The sequence below is a fragment of the Salmo trutta genome, chromosome 3 (genome assembly GCF_901001165.1).
Source record: "Salmo trutta chromosome 3, fSalTru1.1, whole genome shotgun sequence".
Taxonomy (NCBI): domain Eukaryota; kingdom Metazoa; phylum Chordata; class Actinopteri; order Salmoniformes; family Salmonidae; genus Salmo; species Salmo trutta.
In genome coordinates, this window is record NC_042959.1 from 58,570,025 (window position 1) to 58,586,293 (window position 16,269).

Consider the following 16,269-nt stretch of genomic DNA (forward strand, 5'->3'; position numbering starts at 1 on the left):
CAGTCTCTCCCTCTTGTGAAAGGTATTGATATCAGAGCAGTGGCCCCTGCCTCTCAGACAGTGTGTGTGGTGATGAACAGCTGTGTCCGGCTTGGCCCCCTGGTCACGCCAATTTGTGTGAAGTTGGGGGGGCGGGCACTGGTTGTCAACTGAATTAAAATACCAAATAATAGTAATAATAATGATAATAAAAAGTTAATAAAAAACCGCATGTTCCTTCCTGATTGTGAGTGTTGTGGTATTCAATTATGCAATTTTCATTGGCATATTAATCATCTTTTCAACAAACAAGCCGGCGTTAATTAAAGCAAAGCATGGATAAAGACGTGTTGCCGGATCATCACTCCGTTTATCACCGTGCACAGACCCGCAGTTAAGTCAATTCCGGCTGTGAGATGAATTTCAATGTTCTCCTCGCTCTTTCCTGTGTGTGTGTGTGTGTGTGTGTGTGTGTGTGTGTGTGTGTGTGTGTGTGTGTGTGTGTGTGTGTGTGTGTGTGTGTGTGTGTATAGATGTATATGTATTATGGTCAGTGTGTGTGTGCGTGCGAGTGCTTGCGTGCGTGTGTGTGTGGTTTCTCACTTGTTTCTGCCATTGTCTGGAGGGAGGGCCAGTAACACTGCATGTCAGAGTGGGAGTGGCTGAATATGTAAGTTGTGACTCATTTAAATCAGACTAAATAGTAGAAAGTTGTCTTGGTTACCTAGTTATTGGAAAGAATGGAAACAAATTACAGGCTACAGCTTTAACCTCACTACCTCCGTATTACAGTTATGATTATATTGCATTATACTGTTGAAAAAACATCATAGTTATTTGTAATTATTGACACGACAATATGTAATTTGTGTGTTGGTTCTTAGCTTGGCTCATTGGAAGGAGAATGGAGTTGACTGAGAATCTGTGGGAGATATACTTGTCCTAATCACAGCTCACTGATCAGCTGCCATTCATTAACAACCAGGGGAGAGGCACAACGCCTCTTTGACCTAGATAGTTTGTGTGTATGCATTGATATGTAGGCTATGTGTTCTGTCCTTGAGCTGTTCTTGTCTAATGATGTTCTTCTGTATTATGTCATTCTGTATTATGTTTCATGTTTTGTGTGGACCCCAGGAAGAGTAGTTGCTGTTTTTGCAACAGCTAATGGGGATCCTAATAAAATACCAAATACCAAATTAACAACCCAGAGAAACCCTGGTGATGTGAGCAGCCAGAGCCATGAAAACACTTGAGTCAGTCAGTCAGTCAGTCAGTGGGCCACCAGAATAGAGCTCCATCAGCCAGCCATCTGACTGTAGACATGTTGCTTGTCCCCGTCCCCGGCTCCTCCGTTGTGGAGCAACTTTATCAGTGCCAGCCGCTCACCCACTTGCTAAACTGGAGGGCCAGCCGCCTCTTAACTTAAACATAAGATCTTTGTGGTTTGAAGCACTCGGCTGCACTGCGCACAATGAGAATCTGAAAGGCAAACAAGACTCTAGTGTCGGCATTGCCCATCACAAAATCATCACACCACACCACCACCACATGGAAAAGGAAAAAACGTCTGTTTCTGCTGCGTTAGCTCGATACTAAATGCACTCAAACAGACTGCTGCACTGGAGCGAGATTCCCTCTCAAGGAAGCAAAAAGGAGAGATGGAGGTAGAGAGAGAAAGCGGGTGGAGAGAGAGAGCGAGAGAGAGAGAGAGAGAGCAAGTGGAAGAGAGGGAGAGAGAGAGAGAGAGAGAGAGAGAGAGAGAGTGGAAGAGAGAAGTCAAAAACCTCCACATAACAATGCCGGAGAAAAATCAGAACATTTTCCGCCGAAAGATGGGCCATTTCCAAATCCTCGTGCCCTATCAGACAAATTAAAGTAAATCAAGCATGAAATGAAGCAGAAGAGCCCGGAGATAAGGCTCCTTTAAGTCGTTTACAGATTAGGATAGAGAGAGAGGTGCATCTGGTCTCTGGCAGTGAAGGAGGCTAGTTTCTCATTTCACAATAGCAGTCTGTGTATAGGATTACTCTCCCCTGTCACTGACATGGGAAGCAGTGGGGGAAAAGCCATCCACAAAATGTTGCTAAATATGTCCCTAATGTCTCCAACGTACCGAACTTCACTTGTCTCCCATCTGAACGGGGGTGATATGTTATGTTATAGCATGTTATGGAAGTGAGTAGTAATCCGATTGTGATTATTTTTGGTCAATTAGATGTGTTGTTATTTGGGGTGCCTTCTATTCTCAATAGTCTTTCCACCACCACGTGACTTAAAATGTACATGTGATTCAGGATTGGCTAGAGCAGATCACATGACTGTGGCAGTCACTTCCTCTGTCCACTGAGCATGTCTGAAGTCAGGTTGGAGAGAATTTGACAGACTTCAATCACCATACTGTATGTTGAAAGGTGCATATATGCAGTATGTATTTATTTCACTTTAAATTGAACAAACTGCACTATTACTGTAATTAAAAGATGCAGTTACTGTTACAGTGTATAATTGCCTCACAAAATATGATTTATATTGTAATATTTTTGTATTTCTTGTTAAAGGCAGTATATTGAATTATTTTGATTAATTATCTTATTATTTATTATTTTACTTTCTGCTCCATACATACTTTCTGCTCCTTCTGCCAGGAGTCATTTATGGTAATAGATCCTACAGTACAGTACAGTACAGTACAGTATGTCTGATGATTTATGGTAATAAATCCTACAGTACAGTACAGTACAGTATGTCTGATGATTTATGGTAACAGATCCTACAGTACAGTACAGTATGTCTGATGATTTATGGTAACAGATCCTACAGTACAGTACAGTATGTCTGATGATTTATGGTAATAGATCCTACAGTACAGTACAGTATGTCTGATGATTTATGGTAATAGATCCTACAGTACAGTACAGTATGTCTGATGATTTATGGTAACAGATCCTACAGTACAGTACAGTATGTCTGATGATTTATGGTAACAGATCCTACAGTACAGTACAGTATGTCTGATGATTTATGGTAACAGATCCTACAGTACAGTACAGTATGTCTGATGATTTATGGTAATAGATCCTACAGTACAGTACAGTACAGTACAGTACAGTACAGTATGTCTGATGTAAATCAGTTAGTGAGGATTCTAATCAGAAAGCCAGTCGGGTGATTTTAAACTCTGTAATGCTCACTCACCTTAACCATCACTTCAACTCAGTGATGCCGTGCTCTACCCGCTGAGCTACAGAGGACCATCTCTGTACTATATAGACCTCATGTACTATACATCACCTATACTCCCATTTCCCCTGAAAACACACACACACACACACACACTCACACACACACACACACACACACACACACACACACACACACACACACACACACACACACACACACACACACACACACACACACATATATACACACACACACACACACACATACACACACACACACACACACACACACACCGACAAACAGTAGGTGCATGGCTCTTTGATGCCGCCCGTAGTGGGCTTGGTGGATTTTGTTTCACTCGTCACATGTATCTGTTCTGGCGGTGATGAGAGGTGGGCTTGGCTGCTATACCCAGTCTGCTCTGAGAGAGACAGGGAGCTGGCCTCATCAGCGGGTAGTTGCTCTCTAAAACCGCCACCTTGACCTTCCCAGCCCAAGTCTTAGGTTTATCCTCTTTATCACACTATCTCCAGGCATTTAAAAATACTCCTGAAACTGGATGATTTAACCCGCTTTTACGCTGTTCACATCAAAACTGGATGAAAAAAAGCTTAATCCATCTTATCTGTTGACTGTCAAACTGCTCCGGCTAAAACCTACTCACAAAACACAACTAGGTCACCCAGGAAAAACAGAATTCCTGTTTACGGAAAGTTTGAAATCTCGTAATTGACTTGGGGAAGAGGTTTCAGGAGCTCTTTGAAATACTCCAGTCTGTAAATTAAGTTTTAAATTCAATCCCATAGTTAACAGTTACTACTGTAAATATGTTTGCTACTATAGCCATGTTTGCCTGATTTATTTCCATAAATGTATGTTCCTCTCTTAGAAGTGATTGGATATATATATTGTTTGTTTTTGAATGAAAGCAAGTGTTCTAAACTTCACTAGTTTTGTTCATAAAATTCTGTAAAGCTTTTGTGTTTTAGCAGGCATCCACCCGGTCATACCGGTATGTGAATGCTTTACTTATAAACATATAGAATCGAATAGAAACAATTATTCAGTCCATCTGACAGGCAAAATAGGAGTGATATCCTTCTGATGCTTCTCAACATGTAAAACAATCAAATCAACAACAAATAATGTGGCGTCCTCTAGATGTTGTTTGAGATATCTGTGTGGGGAGACTTTCATCCTTTTAAGTTTTCCTGTCTTGTTTTACCAGCTATCAATAGACAGTGTGGCACTTGTATAAGATGGATGTGTTGGAGATTGTTGTCTTTATGCTTACTGCCAACTTCACTAGGCTTTTGATCAAACTGAGGACTTGACAACTGGCATACTCCTATTGTTCAATGATAGCATACCGCCTCAGTGTTTACGTCAATTATATACATCAGAGACAAGTTCTCAGTAGATGGTAGATGTATTTCCTGTTCATATTACAGTTCTCTGATTTCCCTCTTGTGATTGAAGGGGATCTAAACAGCAACAATATATTATATTCTCAACCTGCCAGAATAAATAGAACGTTTTCTACCTTTTTAATCAACTTCTTTGTATGAAACTATACTTTGCATACATTGTGCATGTTAGCAATAGAATCACCCCGGTCCTCTCTGCTTTGTGTCAGGGCTAAAATCACAGACAGTATCTATATCTTTGGCTAAAATGTCCTAATCTCTTATGCCCTGTTTAACTTTTCCTACAACAAACCCTTGCCTGTCTTGTGGGCCTCAAAACAAATCTGACCTATAGGAGTGTCCTCAAAACAAATCTGACTTATAGGAGTGTCCTCAAAACAAATCTGACTTATAGGAGTGTCCTCAAAACAAATCTGACCTATAGGAGTGTCCTCAAAACAAATCTGACCTATAGGAGTGTCCTCAAAACAAATCTGACCTATAGGAGTGTCCTCAAAACAAATCTGGCCTATAGGAGTGTCCTCAAACCAAGGCTGATCGATCCACCTCCTTTTCAAACGTTGCTATGGGCACAGCCAAACAACGGAAGTGATAGATTCCACTTCCGCTTCATTTCCCTACTGCAGTGCGCCAGTGGCAAACTTGCCGGAGTAAATGATTTGAAAAAGTCAATTTATAGAGTATAAAAGTCAAGTAAATAAGGGTATGTGTAATTGAAATGTATTTAATTCAAGTTCGCTAACATTAGCTGGATCTACTAGTAGGATAGTTTTGTTGTGAGAATAACGTTAGTTGTGTTGTGGCAGACTTAAGGCCACCAATCCAATCCAATAACTATAATAATAAACTATAGGCTACATAACTAGAAAACGTTGGTGAGCATCCACACTAGAGGAAAGTTTATAGTTTATCGTTCTTCAGTCCTACGCCTGTCAATCAGTCCTACGCCTGTCAATCAGTCCTACGCCTGTCAATCAGTCCTACGCCTGTCAATCGGACTATTAATAAGGTGGTAACACAAGACCATTCAGGAGGTCTGTAACACAAGACCATTCAGGAGGTCTGTAACACAAGACCATTCAGGAGGTCTGTAACACAAGACCATTCAGGAGGTCTGTAACACAAGACCATTCAGGAGGTCTCTAACGCAGAGATACTGGTTTAGACCATTCAGTGCTTCCAGGGTGTGTTCGTTGTCATAGTGACAACTGCAAATAATACTTCAATGTACATGTAAGCCTAATGTAAAATAATATAGTAACTTGTGTTCTAAATGTACCAATTCAACAACATACGCTGTTTACCCTGCACATCTTTTACAGCATGTCATTGCCTCGTTGCTCAAGTGGTTTGCAAGTGATTTCAATTTTTCTAATAGTTGTCAATTCGTTTGGTCTTCTTTTTCACTGTGCTCATCTCTGTATGTCCTGTGCAACTATTTGCAATGCATCAGTGCAACAATGTTATCATAACCGGCCAAAAGTGATCACACCAATGCACATTCTTTCCTCAACTTTCCCAACATGCATTTTCTAAGCTGTAGGCCTGTTTTACATTCAGCAATTAGCAAGGGCAAGCCTGCTTCTTTCCTTGAATAGGCTATAAGGCCTAGTATAAAACATGATCAAAATAAATGTCCTATAGATTTTGTAGCCTATAGCTTTTCCTGGGATTTCACGAGAAGAGGAGAGTCTTGCGTCCGTTGCCTATAGCCTATTGCGCACAGGAATAGCTGGGAGAGAGAGGCTAGGGATGTGTAGCTGAAGTAAGACGCTAAATATTAGCTAGATATTAGGCCATTCATTAGATAAATATTAGCTAGATATTAGGCCATTCATTAGATAAATATTAGCTAGATATTAGGCCATTCATTAGATAAATATTAGCTAGATATTAGGCCATTCATTAGATAAATATTAGCTAGATATTAGGCCATTCATTAGATAAATATTAGCTAGATATTAGGCCATTCATTAGATAAATATTAGCTAGATATTAGGCCATTCATTAGATAAATATTTAGGGCTATAGGCTAAATATGTACTTGTCAAAGTGCAAGAAAAATAAGTTAAGAGATTCTGAAATGACAGATCAGTAGTGCATTCCTCCAGGCTGCGCTCTGTGGTTCCAGGGCACTTAAAGCTCCACTATTGATTAGGCCTACGTTTTTACACCAAATGATTATACCTGGGCTACAACAACACAATGCAATGAGGAAAGTATTATTGTTATCAAGTGAATACACAAGTATTGTCCATAGGGTGTAAACTGTGATGTAGCCTAATTTGCGGCATCACTAGCCGCGTCCTCAGAGCATGCGCAGACCAGCTGGCTGGTGTGTTTACAGGCATATTTAATCGCTCCCTATCCCAGTCTGTTGTCCCCACATGCTTCAAGATGGCTACCATTGTTCCTCTACCCAAGAAGGCAAAGATAACTGAACTAAATGACTACCACCCTGTAGCACTCACTTCTATCATCATTAAGTGCTTTGAGAGGCTAGTCAAGGATCATATCACCGCCACCTTACCGGCCACCCTAGACCCACTTCAGTTTGTATACCGACCATACAGGTCCACAGATGACACAATCTGGACAATCCCATCTGGACAAAAATAATACCTATGTAAGAATGCTGTTCATTGACTACAGCTCAGCATTCAACAACATAGTTAGTACCCTCCAAGCTCATCATTAAGCTGGAGGCCCTGGGTCTCAACCCCCTCCCTGTGCGGCTGAGTCCTGGACTTTCTGACAGGCCCAGTTGGTGAAGGTAGGAAACAACATCTCCACTTCGCTGACCCTCAGCACTGGGGCCCCACAAGGGTGTGTGCTCAGCCCTCTCCTGTACTCCCTGTTCATCCACGACTGCGTGGCCATGCACACCTCCAACTCAATCATCAAGTGTGCAGACGACACTACAGTGGTAGGCTTGATTACCAACAACGACGAGATGGCCTACAGGGAGGAGGTGAGGGCCCTCGGAGTGTGGTGTCAGGAAAATAACCTCACACTCAACGTCAACAAAACAAAGGAGATGATCGTGGACTTCAGGAAACAGCAGAGGGAGCACCCCCCTATCCACATCGAAGGTACAGAGAAGGTGGAAAGTTTTAAGGTCCTGGACGTACACATCACAGACCAACTGAAATGGTCCACCCACACAGACAGTGTGGTGAAGAAGGTGCAACAGCGCCTCTTCAACCTCAGGAGGCTGAAGAAATGTGGCCTGTCACCCAAAACCCTGACAAACTTTTACAGATGCACAATCGAGAGCATCCTGTTGGGCTGTATCACCGCCTGGTACAGCAACTGCACCGCCCTCAACCGCAAGGCTCTCCAGATGCTGGTGCAGTACACAACGTATCACCGGGGGCAAACTACCTGTCCTCCATGACACCTACAGCACCCAATGTCACAGGAAGGCCAAAAAGATCATCAAGGACATCAACCACCCGAGCCACTGCCTGTTCACCCCGCTATCATCCAGAAGGCAAGGTCAGTACAGGTGCATCAAAGCTGGGACCGAGAGACTGAAAAACAGCTTCTATCTCAAGGCCATCAGACTGTTAAACAGCCATCACTAACTCAGTGAGGCTGCTGCCTACATTGAGACCCAATCACTGGACACTTTAATAAAGATCACTAGTCACTTTAAACAATGCCACTTTAATAATGATACATATGTTAGATTACTCATATCACATGTATATACTGTATAGCAGGCTAGGCCTGATTATGCATCCATGTTGATCAGTTTGGGTCTATTCCCTACAGTTTAGAAGGCCCAGAAATATACATTATCAGGCCACTCATATGGTGTAGGCCTATTTTGTCAGGATATAGCCCGGTGTTAAGATAGTCATACTATAGGAAAATATAGGTTTATCCTTTCCAACTCCCCGCCCGTTAAAGAAAATAAGCCTATGTGTCCAACAAGCTTTTGTAGTCTGGCTTTTCCTGGGGCTCCACAAGATTTAAAAGGAATAGCCGTGACAGCGGATAGGCAAGGTGCGTACTTGCGAAACAGAACAATGAAGACAGACTGGCTTGAGGTGTAGCCTATAGCCTAAGTTAGAAGCGTATGAAGAATGTTATGATTGTTTTCAAGTGAGTGCAAAACTCTAGTCTAGTCTGTAAACGGCAGTGAATAGCCTGTTATTTGAATAACCGCTCAAAAGCCTGGCATTTTGAATGCATATTTATTTCGAAATAACTACATCATGTTGTGTTGCTAACATGTTGTTGTCATGTGTTGCTACCATGTTGCTGTCATGTTGTGTTGCTACCATGCTGTGTTGTCATGTTGTGTTGCTACCATGCTGTGTTGTCATGTGTTGCTGCCATGCTACTTAGTTGTCTTAGGTCTCTCTTTATGTAGTGTTGTGGTGTCTCTATTGTCGTGATGTGTGTTTTGTCCTATATTAATATCGTTTTTTTTTATCCCAGCCCACGTCCCCGCAGGAGGCCTTTTTCCTTTTGGAAAAATTGTACATTTGTAAATAAGAATGTATTCTTAACTGACTTGCCTAGTTAAATAAAGGTAAAAAAAAAATAGATATAAAAATAGCCTGACTGATTGGACAACCATTTGGAACAGTTTTCTCAGCAGTTTAGCCTACAGGGCCCAGGAACATTAGCAGGACAGTAATATGGTGTATAAGACTGACCTATAGGAATGTCCTCAAAACAAGGCTGACCTATAGGAGTGTCCTCAAAACAAGGCTGAACTATAGGAGTGTCCTCAAAACAAGGCTGAACTATAGGAGTGTCCTCAAAACAAGGCTGAACTATAGGGGCCAACCCTTTCCCTGTACCCCTTCCTCTTAGCCAAGCACATGCGGTTGTCTAGGAAACTTGCTCTCCCAAAATGGTCAAGTTTCTCCTCCCTCCCGCTGCTCAAAAGGAGGGTGTGAGCCAGACAAGCAGGGGGTTCTCGTCTGGGAGAGAGGGAGAGGAGGTGGAGGAGGAGGAGGAGGAGGAGGAGGAGGAGGAGGAGGAGGGAAAAGGTCCATCTGTGTTTTAAAACAAGTGTCTTGCCCAGAGATAATAGTGCTGCTCTGGGTTATAAATGATGCATTTTGTTCTCTTGGACCTGATAATGGAGGTTTAGGGGAAGGGGAGGAAAGTTCATCGCTCTCTTATCACGGCACACTGGCATTTCTCCTTCAGCTGTAACATTTCATATCACATCTCTGCTCCTTTAGAGATGTAGCACCTTTTGTGGAGAGATACTGTACGTTCCATTTCACCCTCTATATGCTCCATGTGGTATATTCATTTGTATCCCATTTGGCACTTCTATAACCTGTTCCGTCAATAGCGATGGTTGTGATAGCTGCGTCTGTGAACTGATAGACATGGGGTTATTATTGAACGTTGTCACAGCAGTCTCTTACTCTACTGTACACCTCTCTACGTAGATTGACATGGTTTCAATTGTTACCATTTTATGATATCAAGTGAATATCCAGTGAATTGTTGTTTTTAAGCAAAATAATATTACATTAGATTGTATTTTGTTTCCAATTGTTACAGTCAAGGGATAGTAGGAAAGTGGTTTTATTAGTTGAAAAAATATTTAACCATGGAAATAGGATTTATTTATGTATAAATACATATAACTAGAATGTGTATAGGCGACCAAGGTAAGTCTTAGTTTTCAGTTGGTCACTGAACTAATATTAATGATTTAAATGGCTACAGTCAAACCACTGTTAATCTGCAGCCACCTAACACTGTCATTTGTCATTTATGACCCTCACTGTAGAGAAATGATATTAAGTTAAATCCAAATTGGATGAAGTTCCACACCAGGAGATGTGGAGAACATTATTATATGGAAGAATATTTGAATACAAAGTCTATCCATCATCATCCATTAGGAATCCACCATAGTGTTCAAACATTTTATACATTGAGATTTTGTGGTAACATTTCTGTGGTAACATTTCTGTGGTAACATTTCTGTGGTAACATTCTGAGTCCCTTGAATGCCATATTGCCACATAGAAAGTGATCTTATGGTTGAGTGATTGTTTACTACTGAACCTACTGCACCCACCATTCAGAACATACTTCACTGGCTCACATGGATTGAACTACGGTGTTACTGTATGTGGACTGTACCTATATAGATACCTCTTGAATGGAGGTGAGGGCAAATGTTCTTCATTTTAAAGAACAGGTCATGTTATTGGAGATCTAATAGTGGATTTATAAAAGAGGTCATGGGTTCAGCTTTGGGGTGTCTGTCTCTCACTCTCCCTCTCCCACCCCTCCACCATCTATTCTTTAAATCACACCAAGATGGCACCCTGCCACTGAGACACTGCTCATTAGCATTCCGAGCTATGCCAGTGAAGAGAGACGCAGGGAGAGACGATGAGGTTCCCTATTCCTCTTTCTCTCTGTCCCTCTGTCTGCCATAACAGCAAAACAAACAGATGCCAGCGTGGAGCATCTTGGGTGCTATCTGAGGAGGATCTCTCCACACACAAAGGGACATTCATTGGGCTGCCAAGTATCAGTGGAGACCAGAGAGAGCAGGAACAGACCCCAGAGTCTAGCGACAGATGATGATCTTATCGAAGGGGGGGGGGGACTCTTTAGTCACATCATCAGTTGCCTCTTGCCAAGAACCGTGGCATTTCACTATTGGGTGTTGAGCGACGTAGAGGGGGACAGAGCAGGGTAGGGTTTGTCAAAGCCCCCTGTACTGGAGCTCACTGAAGGCCACTCTTTCTTCAGGCCTTGTCTTTGATTTGTGAGAAAGGGTTCAGTACAGTGAGTGTTTATTTTTTATTTTGTCATTAATGTTTGTTAAGGTAATGAGCAGGGTGAGAAGGTGAGAGTTTTGGCACTTGAGTTGTAGTCTTTTAAAATAGTCTCAGTACCTCAGAGAGGAAACGTTTGACAAACAGTGTTCATTTTGGCTGGGCTAAAGATTTCCCAAAGGAGGCTTCTTCGCTCTGACCATCCAAAGTAACATAGATATCAGGGAGTATAGACTGTCCACAGACCCCATTTAGATAAAACCAGTTGTCTGTTATCATAATGCATATCTATATATTCTTTATCTATAGATAGTGGACTCCTAAATGCTGGTGGCAAATGGAGAGATAAAGTATGAAGGCTTATTATTTTTCAGCTGGTGTTTTTGTTGAGGTCGGAGGATTGTATCTGCAACAGATGTGACACACCAGCTGGAAGCCAAGGTCCTCAGGCAACATTTGGTACGGGACACAAACAACTGGCACACAGACACTGTATCAGGACCTCAAACCTCCAATTGAATTGTACCCCCCTCTCCCTTCTCTCTCACACACCTACTACTCCCATCCCCCCATCTCGTATCAACCAGAGAGAGGGGAGGGGGAGAGAGAGCGAGAGGGGGAAAGAGAGACAGAGAAAGAGAGAGAGACTACCCGCCCGCTGGGGATGGCTGTAGCTAGCGGTCGGTGTGTCAACAGGGCTAAACAGGAACTAGCATCCAAGTGGTTAAAGGGCCTCGCTCTTATCAGAGGACAGACAGAATGCATCAAGCGGTGGCTGCATGCGCTCCTTCTCCCTTGCATCGCACTGAGGGAGCCTGCTGCCTCTGATGGTGGCCAGCTGTGCTCCAATGTTTAATCATTTCCCTCTTAATGAGCTTAGCCACCTTCCACCACACCGTCAGTAACGCAGTGGGCAACAGACAGAGCGGAGGAGGAGGACAGAGATAATCATCCCAGTTAATTCTTCCACAAAATAAAGTTTAGTAGCCTGTCTGGACATACAGTAGGCAGTGGTGTCATTGGTATCATACAGAAAGGAACGTTTAGAGTATTGAGATGAGAATATTACTCTGTTTGATTCTAGTTTTGGCATATATTTGTACATTTAGCTAAATTCAAGTAATTGTTCGGGCTGTAATGTTCTTGAAATGTAGGGGCATTTTATAGCGGAGTGTGTAGCTGATGGCATCAACAGAGAATGAAGTATTTCTGAAGAGAACTCTTCCTGACTCCAGGGTGTGATGTGACCCAGGTGTGTGTGATCTTTAGGAAACAACAACAACGTAGCCTATTGTTAGCGTAGCCACCCGTCACCCAATGTTGTTTATGCATGAGAAGGAGCACATTAGATGAAAGCATTTCCATACAAACAGACTGACACAATAGCGTGTCACTGATACAAGGCTGATATTTACAGTATAGACCTCGTCTGAATAGGTCATTATATCACAGGAGTGTTATTATAAAGTTCAGTGATCATTTCACTTCACTCAACATGCATGGAATACATGCCCAGAATACTGATTAGCTACAACATCAGTGCACATCTAGGTTAAAATAAATGTTGCAAACTAAATGTATGGTTCATACATGTGCGGTAACTACAGTAAGAACGTATCAAATATGAGAAATACATGAATACCTTCTGAGTCTGTATAGATTGTGCCGTACTGTATATTGCATTCACTTTACAGTAACAAAGGCGTGAAGATTGAATGAAAATGTGCCTCAATAAAAGGGTGATAAGTTAGAGTGCTGAAGACAATCATAACACTTGGGCTCAGTCAGAGGGAGAGTAGACGTTCACAGGAAGATAAAGCAGATAGTGCTTGAGGGGGTTGAGGGTCTAAATCCTCCAACCAGGGCACTCAGAGGTTGTCAAGGCGACCGGGCGGAAATGTGCACTTGAGAGGCCTGCATGACTTTCCTCTCCCCCAGAAACCCAGCGGTGACCACGCTACGGCCCCAATTATCGTAACTCTTTTATTAATCACTGTCCCAAAAAAGTACACTGAATCTAAGAGATAAGATAGCGGGGGTGTTTTAGCTAGCTGCGCTAACAGTGCTATCCTGTTACACAGTTCATTAAGTGTAGCTGTGCACAGCACTAACAAGGGGCCTAGCTTCTTCCTGGATCAATCCGCTGCCTCTCTCGCTGCCTGCCAGTCACTGAGCCTGGCCCTGAGATGTCTCACAGAGATTATCTCTAGAGAAGACATCTTTCAGGCAAGGTTACCGGCCTGTTGTTTTGATTTGTTTTGATTTGAAACCCTCCAACTGATGATGATGGTGGATTCACTCCTGATTATTTTGGCTTTATAAGCAGATGGCTTAACCTGCACTGTTTAGTGTTTTATGAACATGAGGGACTGTAGTGTCTCTCTTTTATATGCATGGGGGAAAGAAATAGTCATCTGTCAATGTGCCCTTGAGCAAGGCACTTAACCTTAATTTGCTCCAGGGGTGCCATACTACTATGGCTGACCCTGTAAAACAACACATTTCGCTGCACCTATTTTACCTTTATTTAACTAGGCAAGTCAGTTAAGAACAAATTCTTATTTTCAGTGACAGCCTAGGAACAGTGGGTTAACTGCCTTGTTCAGGGGCAGAACGAAAGATTTGTACCTTGTCAGCTCGGGGATTCGAACTTGCAACCTTTCGGACTAACGCACTAACCACTAGGCTACGCTGCCGCCCCATCTTGCGCATGTAACAATAAAACATATATTTTTTTAATGGATAATGGTTAACAAATAAAGCCAAATACCAGGACACTTCACAAGATGACTACAGTATCCCAGAAAAAGAAAGAGGAGCACTTTTGCAATGATCTTTGAGGTTTATTTAAGGACAAATGATACTAATGACTGTGTTTTGTAGGGAACTGGAGGATTTGGCTGTTTTGAGATTCCTGGTGTTTTATGATATGGTGACTGTTTCGATGCTTGGTGTTTTATAGGAGAGCTGGATGCGTTCCACAAGGATGGAGAGCGACGTATCCACAGCCGGCAGCAGCTCCCTGTGGGAACCACGTGGGGACCTTTCAACGGGAAGATCGAGATGAACATCGATGGCAGCGGCATGGTAGGTCATGCTTTTAATGTCTGTCTCTTTCTTTCACTTATTCTGTCAGAGTCACATTGTTACTGGGGCTGCTCTGGGAACATGAAAAAAAAACAGAGAATACCACCAAATTATCTGTCACCCTTTTTCTCAAGACTTTGGTCCATAACCTAACCTTCACTTTGCTAAAAATGTTTTAAAAAGTTTGTTTTTAGTTCACCAGTCATCTGTTGTTCGTAGAGGCCTTGCCTGCCAGGCTAGTATGAAGTTCCTTCCACCAGTACAATACAGTGAGAGTGAGTGGGTAGGGGTAAAGCCTAGTCAACTGGAAGGAGGAGGCTACCAATTCCCATGACAGTCAGACCCATAGAGTTGACTGTTCAGGGATCAAATTGGCCCTCACAAAAGGCTTTGATCTGCATTCATTTCAACCATTTAAGCTGCATATTTTACGACTAAACACTTTAATTGGTATTTTTTTTTAGTTGAGTCCAGACCCTCGATTCAATGAACTAACGATCCATTATATTTGATGTTGCTATTCTCACCCCAGCTTTACATCAATCAGCTGGCCCCTCTTGTCTTAAGACATCCCAGTGAAGTTCCTCTTTAACGGCTGGAAAATATGTTGACCTGGTGCTCTGGTGAAATGACGAGTCCTCCAGGGTTTTGATATTTCATTTTCATTTGGATTAATTAAGAAAATTCTTATTAAAAATTGTAACCAATCTCACATTCATCCTGTTAAGAAACATAAGGAAAAGTCCACGAGGATTTTAGACTCAGAGGCCCTGCCCGTTCTCGCGGATTTCTTTAACGCTATAACTTTATTAAATCATTCTCTGAGCTGTTTCTGACTGTTTTCTAAGCTCCCCTCACGGTTCTAAAGTCATCAATGGCTTTAAATATTTCATCTAACCATGAAATATGGACTCTTTTCGGGTCCAGGCCTGTTATCCTCAAGCAAAGAGTGATTCTAAGGATGAACACCTCAAGCCACTACTGTGCATGACATGCAAATATAGTTCTCTTCTATTTTTGCATGAATTTACATGAAAGGTGGGTAGCCAATGTGACAGTCTATTGCCCTCAGAGTGAACAAGTAGTGTCAAATGCATCCTCATATGGTTGAGATGCAGTTATCAGAGTATTTGTACTAAAGGTTTGTATTTGTATACTTCATAAAAATGAAGTTAAGATATAGTAACGCTGCGTGCTGAACTAACTACATTTTAAACTGTTCACATTCTAAGAGACCGAGCTGTTGGACAATATTGTAATGTTCTAGATTGTTAGTTACAGCCCTCTGCCTTCGCCTGAATCCTTCCCTGAGATCCTCCTATCTTCAGGCTGAGCCAGGTGCTAGGCTTCACCTGTAATGAGTTGTGGAGGGGTTACAAAGAATATAACATCTTCTCTCAATTAAAGGTAAAGGAAGAGCTCTCTGGCATATTGCCTTTAAGGATCTCTCCTGTCTGTGTCTATTCTCATGGGTACATATGCTATGCTTCGCTGCTTGCCCTCCTCTCCTCTCTCTTCTCTTAGTCTCAGTCATCTCTCAAATGAGCTGCTGGCTGTTAGCAACTTCACACAATACATCATTAAAGCCTAGCTGAACTCGAGTAACGTATTTTGGTTTTATTGAGCTGCCTGTTTTACTGTGATACGAACATACTTCATATTCACCAAACCTATAGATAAACAAGAAAGCTGGCAATCAATTCTCTGCTATTTCCATCAGGGACTCATCTTACACTGCACGGCTTGTATTACCAACCACCTGGTCGTTAAGGAGTTTTGCTGGTATATAGACAGTAGTACTGTAAAAACCCCAT

At 42.2% G+C, this 16,269-nt stretch overlaps 1 protein-coding gene across 3 annotated transcripts in view; it reads left to right on the forward strand.

Annotated features, from left to right (window-relative positions):
• The window catches only part of LOC115180983 (zinc finger protein ZFPM2), a 127,090-nt gene that overhangs the window by 47,029 nt on the left and 63,792 nt on the right, over positions 1 to 16,269 (forward strand). For all 3 annotated transcript variants that reach the window (XM_029743105.1, XM_029743096.1, XM_029743089.1), the window contains one exon: positions 14,331 to 14,455. In XM_029743105.1, coding sequence (XP_029598965.1) covers positions 14,331 to 14,455 — 125 coding nt within the window. The remainder of the gene's footprint in view (positions 1 to 14,330; positions 14,456 to 16,269) is intronic.